Raw genomic sequence first — 14,402 nt, 5'->3', positions numbered from 1 at the left:
CGAGAATCTTGGCAGCGATTAAAGAGAATGCTCATTATTTATCGCTCAAGCGCTGTATTAATAATACTTTTGTTATATTCAAGTTCTGTCTCAAAGAAAACATCAGCCCTTCAAGAGGAGAGACCCCCACACCCATTGTCTAGACCCAGAACCCTCAGCACAGTGCTCTACACATGTTAGGTGCTTTGCGAGCAGGCATCACACTTCACTGAATTACATCACAGAAGACTAGCCAACTAAAACTTTGAAACTTGAATGAAATACGCATTACTGCAATAATTTCTTTGTATATTCCTTTAAGTTCTAGACCAATATTAACTCCAGTCTTAAAAACCACTGGCTGGTTTCAGGGATGTGGGAATGAAGATTCCCTGTTTAATTCAGGCAGAGAAGCAGCAGCACTCAACTGCAACCTTAAAAATTAAGGGGAAAAGGTAAGAAAAAAGCATTAAATTTTCAAGAAAATGAATGGTACCCTAGGATTCCAGGGGCAAACACAACAGAAGAGACACTGTGAGAGAAAAGAGGAATTCTACAGGTCAGTCTAGAAATCAGATAAATATGCTTTGGCAATACAGAACAGGGGCATGGGCTAGATAGAACATCCCAAAACAAGGCTTCCCCTGTGGCCGACGCTAACCGGCAACCAGAATGGGCAACAGTGAAAATGAAATAGTCAGGAGGGGGGTGTAAAAATTATTCCAGTTTTGATAATGAGAAACTTTGAAGAGAAAATTAATGGGAAAAAAAATAAAATTAATGGGATTTTCAGCTTGGAAAAGGAGAGGCCACAGGCCATTAATTATGGTTGAACATTCTCTGTCTAGTCCCAGAGGGGATAAAATCAGTCTTACTTATACATAAGAAGGGTTTCCCAAAAGGCAGGTTTGTGAACTAGCGTGGTGGTGAAGTAGAGGCCAAAAGAGGGGGAGATGGAGTGGCTGTGGCAGGCAGAAATTTGAAGATGGGAAGATGTGGGGAGGCAACTGGTTCCAGTATTATCTCAAAGTCCCTTCCATGCTTATAATTTAATGATTTCTTCTTATTATACAGCAAAGGTTTATAAAACCCAGATAATACAGGCTATAGAAAATTACACTATTAAGAAGAGGGAAGCCAGAAAATTCCCACTTCTCCTTTTTAATACCTATGATAATCCTATGCCCTAATTACAAGTCTTTGGACCCAATTCAGTAATTGGGCTAATATATATGCATCCCAAAGGTCAGGACAATAGAGTACAAATGCAGCTTTTGACATATGTATAGCCATGCGAGCCTTCACTAAATGGCCCTATTAGACAACTATGCTGGTTTAGTTCTTAAACCTGGCTCTCACTTAATGCCATCAGTATATCTGCATCTAGAAGTCTCTTTTCATTCCCTTAACATGAAGAAGTCAGATTATCTGGCTTTTAAGAACTGTTTGTAATCTAAGAGTAAATAAACAAAGAGAAAAGTCTTTAGTATTATCTTGAGAATAAAATCACCTGAAGTCCATCTCCCTTGAATGATATATTTTGGCAGCTTTCAAAGGCTTTTTTCTGACATCCATGGATGAGAGAGACTTTATGGAAGTCTCTCCCATTCCCAAGGGGAGATTCCAGCACACCACTGAAACAAAGGTTTTTTTTCTTCCCCAGTTCACTCCTAGTGACTGACCGTGTTCTAGAGACTTGAAGTTGCTGAGTCATTTAAATAATATAATTAATCTCTATAATGTCCCACAGTGAAATTCTAAGATAACTAAATATAATAACTAAATATACTTCCCAACACATAGATTGATTCATAAATTTGTTATTACCTCTCCTATTACCCTCCTCTTGTTAATAATATTATAGTATAGAAGCTACCATTTATGGAATTCCAAGTACCATGCTAGGCACTTTACATATATATATTATTTATAATCCTATCACAGTTGTGTATGGGATAAATACAATCATTATTTTCTAAATAAGAAAACAGAGGCAAAGAGGAATTAAGTAATACTTTCCCCAAGATCTCTGAGCCAGGAAGTACCAGAACAGGGATTCCAATCTGGGTCTATTTCGCTCCAAACCCCACCCTCTCTCCGCTTGGCAGGCACTTTCTCATCATGCTGCATCTACTGGATACCAACTCTCTGAGAAGATTCCATTCCGTTTCTCTAATAAAGATAGACAGTATTCTTTATCATTATAATTCATGTCTCTCAATCAGACTTACTATGCTTCTACCACCTGAGTTAAAAATCCATCAAAGACACAACATGAAGAGCTTGCAGTAAAAATACCCCATCTCAGATAAAGCAAATGTGTGTTTCTTTAACTTCACGGATATATCACGAAGATACATTTTTTGTTAATTTTACATAGGTCTCTTCCTTTCATATTTGAATAGAATAAGAGCAATGCATCTAACGATGCAGGCTGTTAGATCCTGAGGTCAGGGGCCAAGTCTTATCCATCTCTGTACCCTCAAGGTCTATATGTGGCAGACATTCAATGCCCGATTGTTGATGAAAGATAGAGTCAATGATCATCAACTTCTAAAAGCAACATTTAGGGTGCCTAAAACATTTTGAACGGCAAAAAAAGACTCCATGTTTCCAAAAAAATGTATAAGGTCTGCAGGTAAACTTCCTACCTCTCGATCCTTGAGTTTCATGGCGAGCACCAACTGGTGCCTGTGGTTAGTGAGAGCCTCCCGATAATTTCCTTTGGAGAAGAATGCAGAGCCCAGATTCCCATGAGCTCGGCATTCTCCTGTCTGGTCACCTGGGTTGGATTTTAAAAAAAGATAAAATTTCTCTAAGTTATAGTGTTAATTATAATTTGTAATGCCCATATCAATTTAAGAACCACAGATTTACTAGCTAAGATTTCACTTCCCTTCTTTTAGAAAAGTACTTTCTTCTTCTCCAAGACTCTATGTAGTAAGTTATGGTCCTAGAACTTGAATCTCTGGGCAGTAACTGTTGTTATAACATACAACTACAGTCAGGGATGTAGGGGTCCTAGAAATGAGAGGATAAAGAACTTGACACAAACCAGCTGTTAGGAGTCAGCTCAATGCTCTGCTAATGACCTCTGGTTCTGAACAACCATCAGCTTGTTGATTCAGTGATTTAACTACAAACCTACTATGATGTGTTGCTTCTTTGCAAGTATGCTGATGGCAGACTTACCGTGTCTCTGCTCTTACTGCAATCCTGCAAGTCACTGAATAATCGCTGTGACAACAACCGTAATCATAAGCCACATGCATTTTACAAATGAGGAAATGGTAGCACAGACAGCTGAGGCAACTTGCAGAAGGTATGGCTAGTAAGCGGCAGAGCCAGGGTGCTAAACTCAGCAGTCTGGCTCCACAGGCCCCACTCTTAACCAGTGCACTGTACTACTGCCTCTGACAAAATGCTGACGCCTCCTAAGGGAGGCAAAAATTAAAATTAAGATGAAAGATTCACCCATCAATACTATCATTTGGAATATTAAATCTGTGAGCCCAAATCTCTGAAGAGGACAATGAATATGTTAATCCACACATCTTGGCCTTTGGGGAGCCTTGGTATCTTGTTATAAGAAAAGCCCTGGAGACCTAAGCACTCTAAAACACAGAATGTTCTAGAGACGCACTCACTTTTCATTGCATGTGGTATCCCTATCCATGTCAGGCTAATCAGTTTTCTTTATTTCCTTTCTGTACTGAAATAAAAGACAGAAGCATACCCTACCTAAGGTCTTGGCTACATCCAAGTCCTGCTGCATGTATCCAGTACTCTTCTCTGTGTTTCCAAGAGACCAGTAAGCACTGCTCAGGGCGGAGAAAACCGAACCTCTCAGTTTGAGGCTGCAGGTGCCAATCTTGAGAGCAGCTTCTAAGACAACCACAGAGGCGCCATGATGGCCAGCTGTCAGGAGTTCCTGCCCAACCACAGATACGACCACAAAGGGGCTCTTGTCCAGTTTCATTTTCTGAAGCTGCTGATAAGTGGGCTCGAGGGAGTCTGGGGAAAAAAAAAAATGGAAAGGAGAATGTAGGATGATATACAAAACAATCTTTTGTAATATACTTTAAAACATTTGTTTATTTGTTTGTCATACCTTTTTATGGGCTATTTCGAGTACAAACTCTTCAAACTTTACTCTAGCACTACCCTCAGTGTCTGCTTATACATAGGACTCGGTAACCCCAATCTTAGTCCAGTAATTTCCTTCTCTCCACTGCGCAGGCATATACCACACTCACCTTCTCTTCCACTCTTTCTTTGAATATGATGTGCCACTTTCCCTGAACAGTTGTTCTCCTCTGTCCTGCTGTCCTCTCAAAATCTTATAAGCACGGGGCACCTGGGTGGCTCAGTCAGTTAAGGGTCTGCTTCAGCTCAGGTCATGATCTCACGGTTCATGCGTCTGAGCCCCCCATCAGGATTCTCTGTCTCCCTCTCTCTCTCTGCCCCTCCCCTAGTCACACATGCTCTCTCTTTAAATAAATAAATAAACTTTAAAAAAATCTTACAAGCACACCCCTCAAGTTCTGACTCTACCATGTGGTATTCTCAGGCCCTCCAGCCCACATTACTCTGTATCTAAACTTCTGCCGCATTTTTAGAGTTAATATTGCCCAGTTTGACCCCTAACTTGTTCCATGTGTGTTAATTTTTAAGACATTTCCCCGGCTAAATCTGAAGACCGCTGTAGGAGTGTTTAAAGGTTTATAGTAATTCCATAGCAATTGGCACAATGTGGGCACTAAATTGAAAACTTACCATTGCCACATAGGTGATAGTCCCTAACCCATCTGGCATTCAATAAATGTTTGTGCAATCTGAATCTGAATGTCTGATTAATAAAACTCCATCCACCTTTTTCCTAGATGATGCAATAAAAGACGCTCTCCCAACGAAATCTCCATCATCCTCACTGCAGCCCAGTGTCCACTGCTGCTTCTAAGACCAGTATGACCAAATAAAAAAGTATTGGGGCTCCTGGGTGGCCCAGTCGGCTGAGCATCTGACTTCAGTTCAGGTCATGATCTTCACAGTTCATGACTTCAAGGCCCATGTTGGTCTCTATGCTAACAGCTCAGAGCCTGGAGCCTGCTTCGGATCCTATGTCTCCCTCTTTCTCTCTGCCCCTCCCCTGCTTGTATTCTGCCTCTCTCTCTCTCTCCCTCTCTCTCAAAAATAAATAAAACATAAAAGAAAACAAATTTTAAAGTATTATCAGTTTTTGCCGTGGTGACAAATGAAACCATAAAATCATCTGCATTTGCTAAGATAAGACAGAAGACAAAATTAATGTTAATCGCATTTTATTTTCACGTGGTGTCTAGAAAGGACAGAGACTAGGGGTCAGAAAGCCACGAAAAGATTCTTTCCTTCTGAAGCTAGGTTTGAATGTGGATGACCTCTAAGTGCCTTCTCCCTCTTCTCCCATTTTTTTCAAAAGACAATTGCAGAGCCAATGGCTATAACCCTACACTGATGTGGCACTTAGAACGCATTTGTTAGCTTTCCTGAAAAACTATTTCACATTAGTTGTTCCAGTGTGCACATGTAAAAAACTGTTAAGAGGCTGGTCTCTTTAAATCTTGAATCTCTCAGCCAACAGTACTGCATTAAAATGTAATTTTTACAATTTATGACTTTGAATTTCAGCTCTACACTAAGGAGCTCTCGTCTGAATCAACATTACCACAGAAACCTCGAAACCTACTGGTGCCTAAAGCATTTTTCCCCTTCAATCAGATCACTAAACAGAGAACAAAGAACATTTTTACACCTGTCAAGATGCAAGCGTGCACAGTACCAGTAAACACTAGCTAACCAATAGGGTTAAATACAGGCACAAGAACCCAGGAATTACTGGAATAGAAAAGACCAGTACCATACTGAAATAAATGTGAACAGAATTTGGTGGTACCCGCTGATGGGTTTGGCAGCCAATGATGATCACATTAGCGTCCCACCAGTCAATTAGCAGAAGCAAAAATAATAGAACTTAGAGATGAAAAGACCTTGAAAATACCCATTTTAAAAATGATGAATCTAAATATTTAAGTGATTCATCCAAGGTCAGACAGTTTGGGACAGAGCCAAGACAAGAACCCATTGTAGGCCTCTACGTCCAGGCCCTATGACACCACACCAGGCAAAATTCTTAGTTGTTGACAAAAGAAACCAGTCTTGGCTGGTTATAAGTAGAAAAGAAATGCACAGAGGAGCTATTGCCAAACGTGAAAAATCAGGCCTCCAGACCCACAGTCAAAATCATGCCACAAAAGCTCCACAATGAAAACAACATGAATGTTGCAACTCAACACAGGAGACCACAGGTTCCACGGCTGCCTCCATCACTACTCCATGCCACCCTTAGAAAACAGATGTCACGACTGCCAACCAACACGACCAGAACAAATTCTGTGCTACCCTTTCTTCTTTGAACCTTTAGCTCCTGATTCACAGGTGGGTCCTAGCTTCACAGGAGGATGGGAAAATTAGGATCTGATATTCTCAGCTTTTACTGTGGAAGGAAGGCAGTGGGCAGAAGTATAACATAGGGAATTGCCAAAACACAGCAAGAGGGTTCAGACACAGAGAGCCCCAAATGACTAATGGCCAGCAAAGATACCATGCTTCAGCTGGTGATTTTTCTTTTAAAATGGCAGCCATGGCCAAGGTCAAAAGAGGAGCCTTCTAATTGAGCCGCTAAAACTACAGAACGGTATAAAGAAGACAGAACATTGCCACAGTTGGAGGACTGAGGGAAATACCTGGAAGATTACCCCCACCAAAAAAAAAGAAATCTTCAATTCTACAAATGTTCAGTAAATAAAAATGAAGTTGGAGGTACAAGAGGTAAAAGATAAAATCTTCATTTGCAGTATATAGGAAGGAGAATGTAAATACATTAAAAGATAAATTAAATGCAAGCTCATATACAGTATATGTTACAAGAGTTTAGAAAGGGAGCGACTATTAAAGGTAATCAGAAAGCTTCATGGAAGTATAACTTGATTAAGTGAAGAAAGAGTAGGTAGGACTTAAACAAGTCTTTGTTTTTTTTTCTGAGAGTAGAGGGTATTTTAAGTACAAGTTTTATCCTAAAGAAAGGTCCCAGAAGAAGATAGGTACATGGAATGATAGAGAATGATGAAGAGGCCAGCTTGAATGGACCAGAGACTATTACGAGGAAGGAAGCAAATGTGAAATAATGGAGGAAACACTTAGTGAAGAATAAAGAGACCTGGATTTCAAAGCCACACAGCCTCGGTCTTACTGTGTCAAATGTACAGATTGCGATTCTGGTGACGGTTACATAAATCTATACATGTGATAGATATGTATATGTCTATACATATTATGTACCTGTATGCATAAATATATACATGTGTGTACATCTATGCATGTGCACAGATATATACACAAAAGTCCATTTCACTTTACGTAAATTTAACATTTTTAATGTCAAATTTCTCTGCTTTTGGAGGTAATTATGTCCCCTTGGCCCACACTCACTAGTCAGAAGTTCTAATTAGCAGGCGTGCATGCTTTTGATAAATAAAAGTGGTAGGACAAGTTTTCCTGATGTATAAAAAGTACAGGCTAGATTAGTTGTCTCTGAGATTCTTTCCAACTCTACTATTCTATTATTCTAATTCCTATTCTAGAGTAAATGCAGACTCTTAGTAAAGGAACTAATTTTGTGATTTTATCAGGCTAGGTGAAACAGAGATTTGGCAGCTGTTAGGATGTTTTTCCTTCTAGAAACTATGCATGATATATGAAATAGCCAATATTAAGCCAACTCCACAAGAATGTAGAGGTCCTCTACAACATTCATTGAATACCAGTTATGTGCTTTCTAAATGCACAGCCTTTAAGAATTTAAGATGACCACAGTCACATTTCCTGACATGTGAAGAGCTTTTAGGAATGTAGTAGAGACCATTAATAACAATCACATTTGGCTAAGAGATATACTATATTTCATCAGTTCTGAGATACACATTTATTCACATATCAACATCTCTGGATTTGGGATTTAATGTCTCTGAACATGATAGTGCCTCACAGTGGTATGTCACTTCTGTGTCTAAAGGGTTCCAACAGAGCTCTTTCAGTTTATATAAAATAAAAAGTTAAATGACAAGAATTGTGTCATCATTTAAACATCAACATTTTCTTAGTAACATAAAATAATGATACAACTCTTGAGCCAGAATTCTTGGCATTCTCCTTTCCCAAAGGAGAAAAGTGCTAACCCTACCCACGTAGGTCTGGGAATTCTTTCCACAGGAAGGGACCTCTTACTAGAAATTGAAGATATAAGGGGGGGCCTGGGTGGCTCAGTCAGTTAAGTGTCCAACTTCGGCTCAGGTCATGATCTCACCGTTTGTGAGTTCGAGCCCCATATCGGGCTCTGTGCTGACAGCTCAGAGCCTGGAGCCTGCTTCAGATTCTGTGTCTCCCTCTCTCTCTGCCCCTCCCCTGCTCTCTCTCTCTCTCTCTCTCTTTCTCAAAAATAAACAAACATTTAAAAGAATTAAAAAAAAAAGAAATTGAAGATATAAGAAACTGTTTTTCAGGAACTGCAGGTTGTTTTAGTTGAGGATGTCCTGGAGATGAGAATGAAAGAGAGGAAAGATGTCTGCTACTAAGGAGGCTGTGGCCTCTATCCTGTAAGCAATGGAGAAAACAGAATTATGAATAAAAGAACGACCGATCAGACTTACATTTTAGAAAGTTCATTCTGGGAGAAAAACAAAGCATGGACTGGTTTAGAAGAGATAAAAGTCAAGAAAACCAGTTAGAAGCAAAGTCCTGAATTTTCAACGACAAAAGAAATGGAGAACAAGGGATAAATTTCAGACACAGAATAAAAAAATTTTTAGAATTTGAGGAATAAATGCATTTAACAGACACAATGCCTCATTCCAAAGGAATGATACTGTACTCACTCTCTCCTATGGATTATCTTCAAGGTAATTAACATTTTTACAGACTTGAATTTGTCTACAGCACTATGAAGACCTTCTGGAGTCTTCCAAGTTACCCTCATAACATTTCCATACATACATGATTAAAAAGGCTTCAATTTTCCTGAAAACCTCATGATACTACTACCAATTACTCTTGGATACACCACTAAAATATAGTACTGAGCTGCAAATCCGGAAGACTGACAGAAAGAATCCTGAAATGAATCTCCAAAACAGTGACCCAAAGAGAGAACAAACAGCAACTACTGAAAGGTAAGAAAGTAAGCAAAGTATGATGAGGGTAAAGTATTCCCAAAAAACAAAATTTAGAGGTAAGGCTCATAACATGCATTTAATTTTAATTTTCATCTTTCCTTAGGGTAATTCCTTAAAAAGGAAACTAAAGACTGCTGGGCTTGTCACAAAAGGACAGCTATTGTATGATTCCACTTACAGGAGGTATCCAGAGTAGTTAAATGCAGGACTGAAAACAGCATCGTAGTTGCCCCAAGCCAGGAAGAGGGGGAGTAGGGAGTTACTATTTAATGGGGACAGAGTATCAACGTGGGAAGATGAAAAAGTTCTGGATGGTGGTGATGATGGCATAACCCTATAAAGGACATAATGCCCCTGAATTGTATCATTAAAAATGGTTAAAATTGGACAATTTTACGTTACATATATTGTACCACAATTAGAAAACTTTTGGTTTATACAAAAAGTCAAACTTAACCCTCCCCAAGAAAACAAAAGGAAAGAAAAGAAAAACAACTGACATGTTCAGTACTTTGTCTAAGTGCTTTGCCACATTTTCCCAAGTTTGTCTGTATAAGGTTTCTAAAAGGATTCAGAGGCCTTCCACAGAAATAAAGGTAGAGAACACAGAAGTCAGAATGGGTAGAAAGTCAGGAAAAGGCAATAAAACTCAGCATACAGACAGGCCGACTGTAAGGGCTGGCCCAGTTCCTTAAGGTGGCCAGGACACTGGGCCCTATGCTTCATAGAGGACAAAGCAAAAGGAGCAGGGATCACTTTTAAAATTCCTAGACCTTTACATATATATACAATGGAGTATTACTCAGCAATCAAAAAGAATGAAATCTTGCCATTTGCAACTACGTGGATGGAACTAGAGGGTATTATACTAAGCGAAATTAGAGAAAGACAAATATCATATGACTTCACTCATGAGGACTTTAAGACAGAACACAAGGGAAGGGAAGTAAAAAGAACATAAAAACAGGGAGGGGGACAAAACATAAGAGACTCTTAAATAAGGAGAACAAACAGGGTTCCTGGAGGGGTTGTGGGTGGGGAGATGGGCTAAATGGGTAAGGGGCACCAAGGAATCCACTTCTGAAATCATTGTTGCACTACATGCTAACTAACTTGGATGTAAATTTAAAAAACAAAAAAAAATTTACAAAAGGAATAATTTTGGGATAAAAAATAAAAATAAAATAAAATTCCTAGACCTTCAAAAAAAAATTTTTTAATGTTTACTTATTTTTTGGAGAGAGAGAGAACGCCCATGTGAGTGAGGGAGTGGCAGAGAGAGAGGGAGACACAGAATCCAAAGCAGGCTCCGGGCTCCGAGCTGAACTCACGGACCGCAAGATCATGAATGACCTGAGCTGAACCCACTAAGCCACCCAGATCTTTTAAATAAAAATATACCTACTCGGGAGAAATACACTCTTCCTGACACTGAGGTCCGAGACCAAATTTTCCAGTGAGTGCTCAGCAAGAGGACCATATACAGTAGCACAGTGTTCATTCCACACAATGCCGTGCCTGTCAAAAATCCAAGAACAGGCTTACTACTGCTGCTATGTGCACTCCTCAGCAAGGAGCACATCGCACTGAAGAGGGGAAGGTGGCCTGCAAGGACCAGCTTACGCTTTCTGGTGCTGGATTCTCAAAACAACATCAGGAGGTGTATATTGTCATTTCCCTCTTACGGGTAAGGACTGAGGTGTAGAGAAAGGAAGCAACCTTGCTCAGTCAATGAAATAGCAAATGGCAGCACTGGGATTCGGTTCCAGTTTTTTTTTAACATAACATTTCAGAAAACAGGCCTCCTGTGAAGTGACTGCCACCTAAAAGAAAATCAGAGGGAAAGAGCGCACCAAGGGGGGGTGGCAATTAGGCAAATAAAAGGTGAGCCCCAACTTGACCCTCAGAGAAAAGCTTATACATTCAATAGTCATTTTCCACCAGCACTCCTTAAATTAGCTTCCCTGGATCCTCTGGAGCTGATAGAAACACCACGACAGGTGATAGCCCATAAATGTAATAGTCTTTAGATTACCAAATTAACGGGAGGAGAGAAAATATACACAAGAGAACCCTCAGCAAGAAGCAGCCCTGGCGTCTTTAGAGGAACAAATAAAGGTAAACTCAATCTCACTTTGTAATTATATTATTGAATTTGGGTGGCAATAGCACTATCCTATCCCATCCAAATTTGCATAAGCATTTATAAGATACAAAGTGCTGAGATTGCTGACAGACTATCTCAAAAGGAGAAACAGAAAATAGTGAAAGGATAACTTGAGAAGGTCATGAAAAAGAGTATCATTTTATATTTATGCTTATTTTTACATTTTCATTAATGATTTAAGGAAATACATTATATATAAGGACGTAAATATATCCACAGGAGAAGTAGTTTAACTGATCTCTTGGTTGGTGAACATGAGTGAAATCATAAAAATAAAGTAAAATAGACTTACGAATTCAGTTAGCAGTATCAGCAACACTATAAAAAAATCAAGTAAGTTTCAATATGGATAAATAGAACATATTTATGTGGGAACAGGGCATATTAACGTAGATTGGCCCTACCTTTAAAAATAATGAAATCTTAGGGCACCTGGGTGGTTCAGTAGATTCAGTGTCCGACTCTTGGTTTCAGCTCAGGTCATGATCTCACAGTTCCTGGGTTGGAGCCCCTGCTTGAGATGCTCACTCTCTCCCTCTCTCCCTGCCCCTCCCCTGCACGTGCTCTCTCTCCCAATCTCTCTCTCTCAAAATAAAAATAAACTTAAAAAAAAAAAAAAAAAAGAAATCTTGAAACTTCCCCAGAAGACCAAACCACAGGGATGCTATGCACACCACTAGAGCTTTGTTTCCTTATAGAAGCACCTGGACTAGGGAGCTTTCTCTTTTGCATTTAAGAATTGTAAAAGAAGAAAACCAAAACCAGAAAAACGATGTAACAGATCAGACCTATATGTAAAGTGACCCAAACTGCACAGATACACAACAATGGCAGGAACTCAGAAAGCTGCAGGAGGCTAAAATAAACAGTGGGTAAAAAATGGGCAGCAAATGATGACAGATTTTGTGAATTGCAACCATATGACAAAAAGAGAGGTCATTAAGATGTGAAATGATGCACAGAACAACACCGTGCCAAGGAACAGCCTCTATAAAATGTTGATAAGAGAAGCCCACCTGGAATAGGTACAGGGGTAAAGGCAATGCTAAAAATAAATGAGATAAATCAAATCGCCTTAAGGAAAGAGAAGAAAATACTGAAGCGCTCCAGGCACCTGTAAGATGCGGCTTTCTCCAGGGTCAGCCTTAGGTCATTCGGTGTAAGATAGGAGAGAATGCAGCACAGAAAACCCTAAGGGGGACAGGACAGCAGCACTGAACTCTTTCTGGAAGTGCAGGAAGGTTTTCTTACATTTATCTAAACAAATTGCTTCAAAGGCAAAATGGTAAGTATGATTCTGCTGATCTCAACACATTCACTCCAATATTCTAAGGCAGCAGCAGAAACACCTCAGAATAAAGAAGTGATATCTTCAAGAACTATATATATATACATATATATATATTCCATGTAAATATATATATATGTATATATATCCCATGTAAATGTATATATATTCCATGTAAATTACTTGCAGAAGGGTGTAGGGAGAGAATGAGAAAATGCCAGAAAATGGCAAGGAGAGACAGATTGATTTTTGTTGTTGTTGTCCACTTCCCCCACCCGCCCCAAGCCCTGGAGCTCCAAAGCGCATCTGTTCTAAGTCAGAGTTTATTAACAGCAGGTCCCCCAGTGGGAGCAGACATTAGGTTCCTACAAGCTAAAACTCAGCTTTGTATGGGGTTATAAAATCACATGAGGAGAGATTTCCTTATCACTTTTTTTCTAAAACATGAAATATTCAACTTTCAGGAAAACATTTTTTATAGCTATGAATTGCCCAGAGACGGAGTACCATTTAGTTCATCAAACTTTTACTTAGCTTTTATTTTGAGCCAAATAGTGTATGAGCCAGTATATTAAAACTATATAATGCCACAAACATTTTCAAAACTAGATGTCTAATGACACTGCCATCAAAAATTTTAGGTTCATTCAGAAACGTACCATTTCAGAGACAAAATAAAGTTCTGCCTGACATAATCTAATATGGAATATTATTCGCTGTCTACTATTTGCCACCAATCTGCCTCAGTGTATCCATCACTGCAAAGATGACTATTGGTGTACCCTTTCAGCCTAATCTGTCCAAGAGCTCATTCAGCAAAAATCCATGTTTCTCAGAGTGAAGTCAATCGGTTTGGGGCCTTAGAACTCCTCCAACCTTTGATACTAGTTCCAATCCACTGTTTTTCCAGAATACCAATTGGTATAAAACAGAAGTAACAACAGGAGAGAACCATGTAAACTAGTGTCTGTCTTTTCTCTTTCCTTTTAATTCAACATAGTTTTTTCATGTTCCTCTGAAAAACGTTAGACATAGCCTACAGTTAGATCCATTATTTCCTTTTATGCAATGTTAGAATATCTAATATCTTCTCTCATTTATTTCTAGATGGCATATTGGTCCAACTGAGCAAATCAATTTACTACTAGAGGTGTTGTGATTTAGAGGTACGGAATCTCAGAACTATTTTTAAAACAGTATTCTTTGGATAACCCTGAAATCCAGAAAAGTTAATTCATTCACCCTAGTCATAAAGTTAGTTTATGAAAAATGTGAAAATATAATCCAGGTCCATAAGCTTCTGCACCAGTGTTCTTACCACCATCCTGTTCTGCCTCATTAACACCAGCCATGGACAGTGATTCTTGATCTTCCTTTGTGTAAAATATCCAATCTTGGCCAAAGCAATAACCTACCAATTCTCAATGTCCAAAGTCTTCAAAGGCTAGGAATGTCCTGCTTTAAATTAGTGTCAGACCAAACACTTTCATCATATTTACCTCTCATGGGAGATTTCATGGCCGCTTCTACCATCCCCACCAGAAGCTGGAGACTCTTGGGGTCCTGAGCCAGTCCAGATGCAAAGGCTGCCAGGGCATCGGCATGACGTCCGAGGTACTGGAGGGCAACACCCTGTCGGAAGTATGCCTGGGAAGAAAGAAAAGATAATGCGCGTTTTACTTATATACTATGCTCCAAGAAG

At 39.4% G+C, this 14,402-nt stretch overlaps 1 protein-coding gene across 4 annotated transcripts in view; it reads right to left on the bottom strand.

The window, feature by feature from the left end:
- The window catches only part of TTC28 (tetratricopeptide repeat domain 28), a 625,904-nt gene that overhangs the window by 294,926 nt on the left and 316,576 nt on the right, over window positions 1-14,402 (bottom strand). For all 4 annotated transcript variants that reach the window (XM_027050850.2, XM_027050848.2, XM_027050849.2 and 1 more), the window contains 3 exons: window positions 14,200-14,347; window positions 3,721-3,993; window positions 2,631-2,761 (listed from right to left, as the gene is read on the bottom strand). In XM_027050850.2, coding sequence (XP_026906651.2) covers window positions 2,631-2,761; window positions 3,721-3,993; window positions 14,200-14,347 — 552 coding nt within the window. The remainder of the gene's footprint in view (window positions 1-2,630; window positions 2,762-3,720; window positions 3,994-14,199; window positions 14,348-14,402) is intronic.

Source organism: Acinonyx jubatus, chromosome D3 (genome assembly GCF_027475565.1).
Source record: "Acinonyx jubatus isolate Ajub_Pintada_27869175 chromosome D3, VMU_Ajub_asm_v1.0, whole genome shotgun sequence".
In the NCBI taxonomy this organism is placed as follows: Eukaryota; Metazoa; Chordata; class Mammalia; order Carnivora; family Felidae; genus Acinonyx; species Acinonyx jubatus.
This window is presented reverse-complemented; position numbering and strand designations above follow the sequence as displayed.